Here is an 11,179-nt window from a genome sequence, read left to right on the forward strand (position 1 = left end):
CAGCACTAGTACTATGTATGATTGCTGTGCCTCAGCAAGAGAGGAATTGGAAGGCGTATGGTCAGCTGACTGGACATCTTACTCAAGACAATGAGGACCAGCACTAGTACTATGTATGATTGCTGTGGCTCAGCAAGAGAGGAATTGGAAGGCGTATGGTCAGCTGACTGGACATCTTACTCAAGACAATGAGGACCAGCACTAGTACTATGTATGATTGCTGTGGCTCAGCAAGAGAGGAATTGGAAGGCGTATGGTCAGCTGACTGGACATCTTACTCAAGACAATGAGGACCAGCACTAGTACTATGTATGATTGCTGTGGCTCAGCAAGAGAGGAATTGGAAGGCGTATGGTCAGCTGACTGGACATCTTACTCAAGACAATGAGGACCAGCACTACTACTGCTGAAGACAAAATGGGCAGTACTGTGGTTTGTCCCAGTGGCTCTTCCCTTCAGAGTTTGAAGTTGTCATGACTTCAATTTCAATTGTGCTGGAGACAGTCTCATCAGAAGAACCTGGATGATTGGAAGACTCCCTTGATGGAATCGGTATTACCGGGCTTGGTGACCTCAAAGATGTTTCATCTGATGGTTCTGGAACAATGTCTTCATCTGACAAATTTGAATCTAAAATGAAATCAGGGTTGTTTTCGACTGAGGGATATTCATCAGGTGAGTCAAGACTATCCTCTACAGGATATGATGGAGCATGCTTTCGAACAATTATGTGTGATTTCTGTGACTCATCAAGAGAGGGCTTCAAAGGTGTTTGGTCTGCTGACTGGACATCTTTCTCAAGACTTTGAGGGCCATTAACTATGTGTAATTGCTGTGGCTCACCAAGAGAAGAATTGGAAGACATTTGGTCTGCTGCCTAGACATCTTTCTCGAGACATTGAGGGCCATGAACTATGTGTGATTGCTGTGGCTCACCAACAGAGGAATTGGAATGCATTTGGTCTGCTGACTGGACATCTTTCTCAAGACATAGAGGGTCACCAACTATGTGTGATTGCTGTGGCTCACCAAGAGAGGAATTGGAAGGCATTTGGTCTGCTGATGACTTGAAACCTTTCTCAAGACATTGAGGGCCACCAACGTTAACTATGTGTGATTGCTGTGGCTCATCAAGAGAGGAATTGGAAAGCGTTTGGTCTGCTGATGACTTGAAACCTTTCTTTAGACATTGAGGGTCACTGACTATGTGTGATTGCTGTGGCTCATCAAGAGAGGAATTGGAAAGCATTTGGTCTGCTGACTGGATATCTATCTCAAGACGATGACGACCCCGACTATGTGTGATTTCTATTGCTCATCAAGACAGGACTTCAACGGCCATTGGTCTGCTGACTGGTCATCTTTCTCAAGACATTGAGGGCCAACAACTATGTGTGATTGCTGTAGCTCACCAAGAGAGGAATTGGAAGGCATTTGGTCTGCTGACTGGACATCTTTCTCCAGACATAGAGGGTCACCAACTATGTGTGATTGCTGTGGCTAACCAAGAGAGGAATTGGAAAGCGTTTGGTCTGCTGATGACTTGAAACCTTTCTTTAGACATTGAGGGTCACTGACTATGTGTGATTGCTGTGGCTCATCAAGAGAGGAATTGGAAAGCATTTGGTCTGCTGACTGGATATCTATCTCAAGACAATGACGACCCCGAACTGTGTATAATTTCTGTTTCTCATCAAGAGGACTTCAAAGGAGTTTGGTCTGCTGACGGGACATCTTACTCAAGACAATGAGGAACAGCAACTATGTGTGATTGTTGTGGCTGACCAAGAAAGGAATTGGAAGGCATATGGTCTGTAGACTGGACATCATTCTCAAGACAATGAGGACCAGCAACCATGTGTGATTGCTGTAGCTGACCAAGACAGGAATTGAGCCTCACCAAAAACCGAAAGCTTGAAATTACATGTGTGTATCTAATACAACCACATCATCCTCATGTCACGTATATTCTCATCTAAAACCAAAAAAAAAAAAGTGTTGTTTTTATAAACATTGAAACATCTAACTAAAATAACCCATTCAATCCATGTTTCGTCATCACATCTTCAGAAAATAAAGAATGGACAGTTCAAACCTCTATTTCCAGGCAGGAATTTAAAAATATAGTACTATAGAAAATTTTCGTTATCTCATAAAACAACACAATGACATCATACAGATGTCACATATATTATCGTCTAAAAGAGGTGTTTCGATCGATGTCGAAACAAACATCATTCAATCTGTTAACCTTCATCACTTCCTCAAATAATACAGAATGGAATTTTTCTGCTTCTTTTTGCAGGTAGGAATGAAAGAACAATTTAAATAAGAGCAATTTTCTTTGAAATTTAAAGCTGCTTTAATTGTTTCAAACTATGACGTTGTGAAAACGTCATTGTGCAACACATTTTGTAAGACTACCACAAACTAAATAATGTATTCATAACATTTGTGTATATCATATAACACGATGACATCATCCTCATGTCGAGCACATTCTCATCAAATACAAAAAAAATAACCAAAAAGTTGTATTGATAAACATCTAACAACCTAATAACCAATTCAATCCGTAATTGGTCATCATTTCTTCAGAAAATAAAGAATGGAAATTTAAAGCCTTTATTTTCAGGCAGGAAGTAAAAAATTGTAAGGAATATTTTCTTGCATTTTTTTTGCAAAAAAAACCTAAAAAGTTGTTGATAAACATCTAACTAAAAAAAACACATTCAATCGTTGTTTGTTATCACCTCTTTAGAAAATATAAATTTCAAGCCTCTATTTCCAGGCAGAAGTAAAGAATAGTCTTGAAAATGTCACTGCGACGTGAAAATGTCATTGTGCAATGTGTTTCGTGCATTTCTATGACCAAATATATCCTACTGGAATTAACATTTGTTGTGTATCTCATATAACCACATAGTGACATCATCTTGATGTCACAAATGTTCTCATCTACATGTAAACAAAGTTTTATCACAAAAGAGGTGTTTTGACAATTGCCGAAACATGAAATATAGCGATTCAGTCAGCTTCAATTAGTCTGGGTAATTCAATGTCAAATCAACACACCTTCCAGGATCGATAATCTTTCAGATATCTTTAGAGATGTTAAAAAACTGGACATCCTAAATATGAATGATTTTTGTCGAGCTGTTTGGAAGTTAAATCTGTTGAATCTATGTTCTTTCTGAAACAGAATAATGAATATAATATAGGTTTTCCCGGTTATTTTAACACTTGTATCACACAAATTCCTTATATTGAAACTTCAATTTCATTCCCTAACATCGCCAATCTCACTTCTTAATTTGAATTTCAAAAAGCCACCACTAGATTTTATTTAACGTCCAGTACAATTTTCAGCATACGATTTGTCCAAAATCCTTGAAATTCGTCTCGTTTGGAAATGCCGTTGAATTGACAAAGCAAATTTGTTTTTTTGTCATTCGTTTTAATGTTGCTGTCATTACATTTCGTTTCTATTGACTTAAACGTTACGATTAGAAAATGTGTCCTTTGTGCGCAGTACTACAATTGACCTATCGCGGTAGAATCGCGTCAATGCAGTTTGTAAAATATTGTCCAATCACATGATATACAAATGGACGTGGAACGCGCAAATTAAGAAGTGAGATTGGCGATGTTCGGGGACGAAATTAAAGTAAAGATATAGGGAATTTGTGTGATACAAGTGTTAAAATAACCCGGAAAAACCTATATATTTGTATCTCATAAAATCACACAGTAACGTCACAGTGACATTACTTTTTTTTCGTGTTCGGCAGAGTATATGTTCCTAAGAAAAAAAACAACCTGCCTATAGGGCGTCCCTTTTTATTCATGCGGTTCTCATTTCCGACCTACTGGCTTCCAACCCAAGAAAAAAATGATTATTTCCACCCATTAAGCCTATGCGCAACCCCGTTCAAAAAAGGGGGAAAGAATAGTAAATACAGAGAATGGCTCCTGTGATCATTTGAAGGCTGTTAAAAAAGATTAGTTGATACACCAAATACGGCATACAACAACCTGTGGAATCCCAAAGGATGAGCAGATGCATTATGTTGACTCTCATCACATAATATGTCTAATCAGGTTAAACTGCATTTTTCTTTCCTTTTTAAAAAGGGACACCCTTTTCAGAATGGCGATAATTCATTGTCAAATCAACACACCTACTGTCAATCTCACATTCTTCTTCCTGAAAACATACGTTCATTTTTTATGGAGAAAACTGCACATTATAAACATATATGCTTCTGCTTAACTGTTTAGTTTTGCATCTTTGGTTAGGAATGTTAGGCAAACAAAAACATCTTAAGTGAAACTGAATTAACACTCAAGTAGATTTTCAGCATGTACAGGGCAAAAGGGTCCCACTGTTATTTGAATGGAATCATTATTACACAGACATTATTTTCTGTTTTTTTTATTTGAAAATCACGGGGTATGTGGACGTGAAAAAGTAGAGCTATTTTGGGAAAAAAAAGGGGCATTAGAATCATTGGTTAGAAAAGTTTGACAAAAAGCGACCACTATTTTAAATATTTTTTTGGGGGGGGGGCCGTGGGGGTGGGGGAGGGGAATTGTGAGATTTATCCCCAAAGGTGTATTGATTTGATGGTTGCTACAGCTCTGGACTGATTTAGGTACCAAGAAAGGACATTGGGTCCTGCTTTCTGGTTTGGTTTCTGACAAAGTCCTTCACATTCTTCCATGACCTGTGTGAGAATGTGCCAGTCTCAGCTTGGAACAGTTTGATGATAGCAGCTTTGCCGGGAACTGTACGGCCACGGAGGTATCCACCTAGATGCCTTGCAACAGCTTTCTTTTCTTTACTACTCCAAGCTCTCTTAATTGTAGGTTGTTTGCCTGCACGATAAACCAAAAGACATACACCTATGTAGTTTTTTGTGGGGTGGTGGATGGGAGAGGGAAAACGCTAGCCAGTCATCCGAATCACTGCAATATCTTTCAACCAGTTCGCAACATGTTTTAATTAATTTACCGAACACAGGTGCATTATTTTCCACTAACATCGACCCAGTGGCTCCAACCCCAGCCAAATGTGGACATCACGCACAAATGCCAGCTGCGAGCTGGTCGCTGACAGATTATTCTGGTCTTGCTCAGAGTTGTCTGTTGTGTGTTTATAATCAGTCATCGGTTTTGAATTTTGGAGAGAAAAAACTTGCGTGTACCATATCATAACCCCTTACCCCCCCCCCCCCAAACCAAATATCAAAACAAAACATACAATGAACTTCCTCCAGTAAAGGTTCATGTACCGTAAACAATTGCGACACCAACTTGTATTTTCAGTCCTTTATGAGCCACATTCACCATGTGGTCTTTGTTAAAACTGCAGCACAGATTAACAAGTGGATTAGCGTTTAGAGGGTATTAAATATTGATTCAGTTCTTCTAGATTTGGCAAGATTCCCAATTCAAAACGTGATTTCAAAAATTACTTGGTTTGTAATAAAAACTTAAAAAATAATTCTTTTTCACTCGACCGTACTACCCACAAATGTGTGAGCCGTTTTCACAGTATAGGTTCCAACACATCTTGCAAATCTGTCCCATTGAAATGTACACCTTTTTGTTTGTATTGACAAAATATACTTGTGATAACTGCATATTGGCCGTGTCTGATAGCACTGATGCGTACCTTTCCCGTGTCTGTCCCCATTAGCTGGTGGTTTGACCTGATTGACCTCTGCCTCGGCATCAGACTCAGCATCAGACCCAGACTCAGCATCAGACCCAGACTCAGCATCAGACTCAGCATCTGTATTGTAGTCTGAGAGAATGATATAAAACACGTCTCTTTTATTTCACTTGATATTGTCAACGTGATGAGGTTAAAAAAAAAAAATTGAAAATGTTTTTGTAAATCACACTTCCCAAAAATGGGCATTGATACATGGATATTATTTTGAATGTTGACAATAGCAATTTTCTTTGTGTACCTTCATTTGGATTGAGCTCAACCTCTTGTAGAGTTTTTCCGGCGAGACCCCTGATGTCCCCTTTCTCCATTTTCAGAAGAACCTTGGATACTTTTGCAACTTGAATGGTAGATTGAGGGAGACGATAGTACTGTCGGTGAGTCCTGATATCGTGTCCAAGAAAATTAGCCAGGACATCTAGTTCGTTTTCTTTCAAGTTCATGATCTGCGAGACTGTTGCGATATGTTTCCTTAACCTGGTCGCTCGTAGATTTGCAGGTTGTTTGGCTCCGCACTTATTGGCATGCTCACGAACAGTATCTGTCCCTCTAATGTGGCCTTCTCCATATCTAGCTGAGAAGAGATAGTCGTTGCCATCATTAATTGCAGCTGCAGCTCTCTTACTTAGGAGAAGATCCAAGGCATGCTTCATGTCAGAGGTGAGAAGTACAACGACAGTCCTGGACCGCTTTCCTATCAACTCTACCCTCCAAAGCACTCTGCACAGGGCTTTCTCCCAGGCTGTCAGGGCACCTTCAATGATTGTGTCTTCTCCATTCATGCACTTACTGTAGTCTTGAATTGTCATTCTTGAGACTTCCCCGGGTCTCTTTCGGTTGAAGAGAATGATTTGGGAGAGAAGAATTTCTGCCAGCCTTGACCATGCTGTTTGGACTTCTCTTGAGCCATCTGCACTTTGCAACACCTGTTCCCTGACTCTAACCTCATCCTTCAGATATTGCGATAGCTTCACCACATCTTCAGTCAACGGTAACAGCTTTGGATTGTTTCGCTGCGCCTCATTCAAACTACGTAATGCATGATGGCTGACTTTTTCTTCCCATTGTGTGGAGTAAAGTGATAGGAATCCTTTACAACGCTTCTCAGTCGACTCATCCCCAGACATAAGAGCCTCACCACGCAGAATTTCTGCACAAGTCTTCATGCTGTGTCCAATCTTCAGTGCAAGACTGGGTGTGCTGTACAGATGAGTTTCGTCATTGAAGCCAGCTGCAACTCGTGTTGCACGAGTCACTGCAACAAATTTTGTAGGACATATCAGTGTAGACAATCCAACATTTGTTTGGCCCGTCAAGAATCGAAATTCCAACACCATTCGTGCAATCTCCCTTAATCTTTGCCTGATGTATCCAGCCTGGTCTTTGCTGTGGCCATGCTTCATTACCAACTTGTCAGCAAACCTTTTGATAAGCTCATCAGACTTGACCAAGCGGGAAATGTTGTCGGCATTCATACTTGACAAGATTTCATTAGTCCTAGCACTAACCCCGGGTGTTGATGGCAAAAGCATTCTCCCTGGCTTGCAGAACATAGTTCTTCTCTTTTTTACACAAGGCTCACCAGAGCAATCAACATCAGGTTTTTGGCTGCATCTGTGCTTCCATAAATCTGACTTGGCATAGTAGCCGTAACAGTCCTGACAAGGAAGATAATCATTATGGTCCGTGTCATATCCAGGACGATACACAACAATAAGAGTGCCTTTCCCCTTTTTCAAAACAGTTGAGTTATGAAGAAAATTGCCGTAGTTTCTCATCAGTGTGAGTTGTTTCTTCTTTTCCTTCACATCTGTTGTGGCCAGCCAAGTTTTAACTTGGGTTTCATCTTTATGCATCGGTGTAGTCAAATGGCGTGGTAGTTTCTTCTGTTGCTGAAGACAAAATGGGCAGTACTGTGGTTTGTCCCAGTGGCGCTTCCCTTCAGAGTTTGAAGTTGTCATGACTTCAATTTCACTTGTGCTGGAGACAGTCTCATCAGAAGAAACTGGATGATTGGAAGACTCCCTTGATGGAATCGGTATTACCGGGCTTGGTGACCTCAAAGATATTTCATCTGATGATTCTGGAACAATGTCTTCATCTGACGAATTTGAATCTGGAATGAAATCTGGGTCGTTTTCATCTGAGGAATATTCATCAGGTGAGTCAAGATTATCCTCTACAGGATATGATGGAGCATGCCTCTGAACAATTATGTGTGATTTCTGTGACTCATCAAGAGAGGACTTCAAAGGTGTTTGGTCTGCCGACTGGACATCTTTCTCAAGACTTTGAGGGCCATCAACTATGTGTAATTGCTGTGGCTCACCAAGAGAGGAATTGGAAGACATTTGGTCTGCTGCCTGGACATCTTTCTCGAGACAATGAGGGCCATGAACTATGTGTGATTGCTGTGGCTCACCAACAGAGGAATTGGAATGCATTTGGTCTGCTGACTGGACATCTTTCTCAAGACATAGAGGGTCACCAACTATGTGTGATTGCTGTGGCTCATCAAGAGAGGAATTGGAAAGCATTTGGTCTGCTGATGACTTGAAACCTTTCTCAAGACATTGAGGGCCACCCATGTTAACTATGTGTGATTGCTGTGGCTCATCAAGAGAGGAATTGGAAAGCATTTGGTCTGCTGACTGGACATCTCTCTCAAGACGATGACGACCCCCGACTATGTGTGATTTCTGTTGCTCATCAAGACAGGACTTCAACGGCGTTTGGTCTGCTGACTGGACACCTTGCTCAAGACAATGAGGACCAACAACTATGGGTGATTGCTGTGGCTCACCAACAGAGGAATTGGAAAGCATTTGGTCTGCTGACTGGACATCTTTCTCAAGACATAGAGGGTCACCAACTATGTGTGATTGCTGTGGCTCATCAAGAGAGGAATTGGAAAGCATTTGGTCTGCTGATGACTTGAAACCTTTCTCAAGACATTGAGGGCCACCCATGTTAACTATGTGTGATTGCTGTGGCTCATCAAAAGAGGAATTGGAAAGCATTTGGTCTGCTGACTGGACATCTCTCTCAAGACGATGACGACCCCCAACTATGTGTGATTGCTGTTGCTCATCAAGACAGGACTTCAAGGCATTTGGTCTGCTGACTGGACATCTTGCTCAAGACAATGAGGACCAACAACTATGTGTGATTGCTGTGGCTCACCAACAGAGGAATTGGAATGTATTTGGTCTGCTGACTGGACATCTTTCTCAAGATATAGAGGGTCACCAACTATGTGTGATTGCTGTGGCTCACCAAGAGAGGAATTGGAAGGCATTTGGTCTGCTGATGACTTGAAACCTTTCTCCAGACATTGAGGGCCACCAACGTTAACTATGTGTGATTGCTGTGGCTCATCAAGAGAGGAATTGGAAAGCATTTGGTCTGCTGACTGGCCATCTCTCTCAAGACGATGACGACCCCCGACTATGTGTGATTTCTGTTGCTCATCAAGACAGGACTTCAACGGCGTTTGGTCTGCTGACTGGACATCTTTCTCAAGACATTGAGGGCCAACAACTAGGTGTGATTGCTGTAGCTCACCAAGAGAGGAATTGGAAGGAATTTGGTCTGTTGACTGGACATCTTGCTCAAGACAATGAGGACCAACAACTATGTGTGATTGCTGTGGCTCACCAACAGAGGAATTGGAAGGCATTTGGTCTGCTGACTGGACATCTTGCTCAAGACAATGAGGACCAACAACTATGTGTGATTGCTGTAGCTCACCAAGGGAGGAATTGGAATGCATTTGGTCTGCTGACTGGACATCTTTCTCAAGACATTGAGGGTCACTGACTATCTGTGATTGCTGTGGCTCATCAAGAGAGGAATTGGAAAGCATTTGGTCTGCTGACTGGATATCTATCTCAAGACGATGACGACCCCTAACTGTGTGTGATTTCTGTGGCTCATCAAGAGAGGACTTCAAAGGAGTTTGGTCTGCTAACTGGACATCTTTCTCAAGATATTGAGGGCCACCAACTATGTGTGTTTGCTGTGGCTCACCAAGAGAGGAATTGGAAGGCATATGGTCTGCTGACTGGACATCTTGCTCAAGAGAATGAGGGCCACCAACTATGTGTGATTGCTGTGGCTGACCTAGAGAGGAATTGGAAGGCATATTGTCTGCTGACTGGACATCTTGCTCAAGACAATGAGGACCAACAACTATGTGTGATTGCTGTGGCTCATCAAGAGACTTGGAAGGCATTTGGTCTGCTGCCTGGACATCTTTCTTAAGACAATGTGGACCACCACAAACTATGTGTGATTGGTGTGGCTCAGCTATAGACAACTTGGAAGGCATTTGTGCTGCATGACCAGCACTGATGCGTGATTGCTGTGGCTCATCATGAAACGATGGTGAATACAACTGGCATGGACAGTCATTGTCGCTGTGATCTTGCTTCCATTTGGTCTAAAATTAGATACAAAGAACAAGTTATTATTAACGCCCCTACCCTCAAAAAAGTAAATCAGTAAATAAGCAAATAGAGCAAACGAGCAAACAGACGATGGAAGTGTTATAAGCATTTTTGACATAAATTTAAGTATTTTTAAATTGACAGAAAAGACATTGACTTTCTCAATTGTTTTGTTTGCTTTCAGTCCAACATGATTTTTGTTTCAACCACTAACTTGCCACTAGTGATTACAATCTGTTGAATTTTGTTACACAATATACATGCAGCAATTTCAGCTGATTTTATATATAAATTAATGTTTTATTTCTTTTTTTCCCATTTACTTTCATTATTGAAAAGACATTTTTTACCAACTCTACTAATGGCCAATTTGTTGCAGTCACAGTCGGGTTATTGGAAACTCAAGATTAGTTTTTGTCCAATACAATTTTCAAGAACATTTTGCAAGGTATGAAATAAAGCCATATGAGGACCATACAATTTTTTATTTATGGTCCTTGAAATGAAAAAAAAAATCCATGTCATTCTCAAGATTTTTCCAGGCCACAGGGGCCCTGGGTATACATGGTTGCTTTATATACATGTATAGCTCTTTTTCTTACCTGTCGCCAGGGTAGATTGTCTATGCCATAATTGTATCGCAGCTCTGAGCCAACTTCCAAATCGAACAAGGCAAACAGACACAGGTGTGGTTCATCACAGCTTTTGAAAACTAGTTTCTTCATCACACAGTTGGGTGTGTCTTTCGCATCGTTGATCCACCGTGCCATACATGAAGTGGGACTCATTGCATCAATGCTGTAAAAAACAGTAGTGCAAATCATGATGTTCATAACAGTGTTTTAGCCAGGATTTGAGAAAGTGGGAGTGTAAAATTTAAAAGTGGGAGTGCAACGTTGGAGTCCAGATTTTTTGTGCACAACACGAAGTCTCACTGCCGCGATCCAGGGCCGCATAAAAAGCCTTAAAGAACATGGATACTATCATGGCTAAT

The 11,179-nt window shown here is 41.0% G+C and overlaps 1 protein-coding gene across 1 annotated transcript; it reads right to left on the reverse strand.

Annotated features, from left to right (window-relative positions):
• Nucleotides 1-3,814: 3,814 nt before the first annotated feature.
• On the reverse strand, nt 3,815-8,208 carry LOC119731406. The gene is made up of 3 exons (XM_038204577.1): nt 5,979-8,208; nt 5,678-5,809; nt 3,815-4,878 (listed from the first exon to the last, which is right to left on the reverse strand). The coding sequence occupies exons 1-3, from the start codon at nt 8,179-8,181 to the stop codon at nt 4,652-4,654; spliced, it is 2,562 nt and encodes an 853-aa protein (XP_038060505.1). The 5' UTR covers nt 8,182-8,208; the 3' UTR covers nt 3,815-4,651.
• Nucleotides 8,209-11,179: the final 2,971 nt, after the last annotated feature.

This window comes from Patiria miniata, unplaced genomic scaffold (assembly GCF_015706575.1).
Source record: "Patiria miniata isolate m_02_andy unplaced genomic scaffold, ASM1570657v1 HiC_scaffold_23, whole genome shotgun sequence".
NCBI classification, from domain to species: domain Eukaryota; kingdom Metazoa; phylum Echinodermata; class Asteroidea; order Valvatida; family Asterinidae; genus Patiria; species Patiria miniata.

What these genes read in the sequence shown, in the direction of transcription:
- LOC119731406 (XM_038204577.1), bottom strand. Translation starts at nt 8,181, where the DNA reads ATGCATTCCAATTCCTCTGTTGGTGAGCCACAGCAATCACACATAGTT. An exon ending in TGAGCTCAATCCAAATGAAG is followed by an intron (nt 5,810 to 5,978) that starts GTACACAAAGAA and finishes TCATTCTCTCAG; the next exon opens with ACTACAATACAGATGCTGAG. An exon ending in TGGGGACAGACACGGGAAAG is followed by an intron (nt 4,879 to 5,677) that starts GTACGCATCAGT and finishes TTTATCGTGCAG; the next exon opens with GCAAACAACCTACAATTAAG.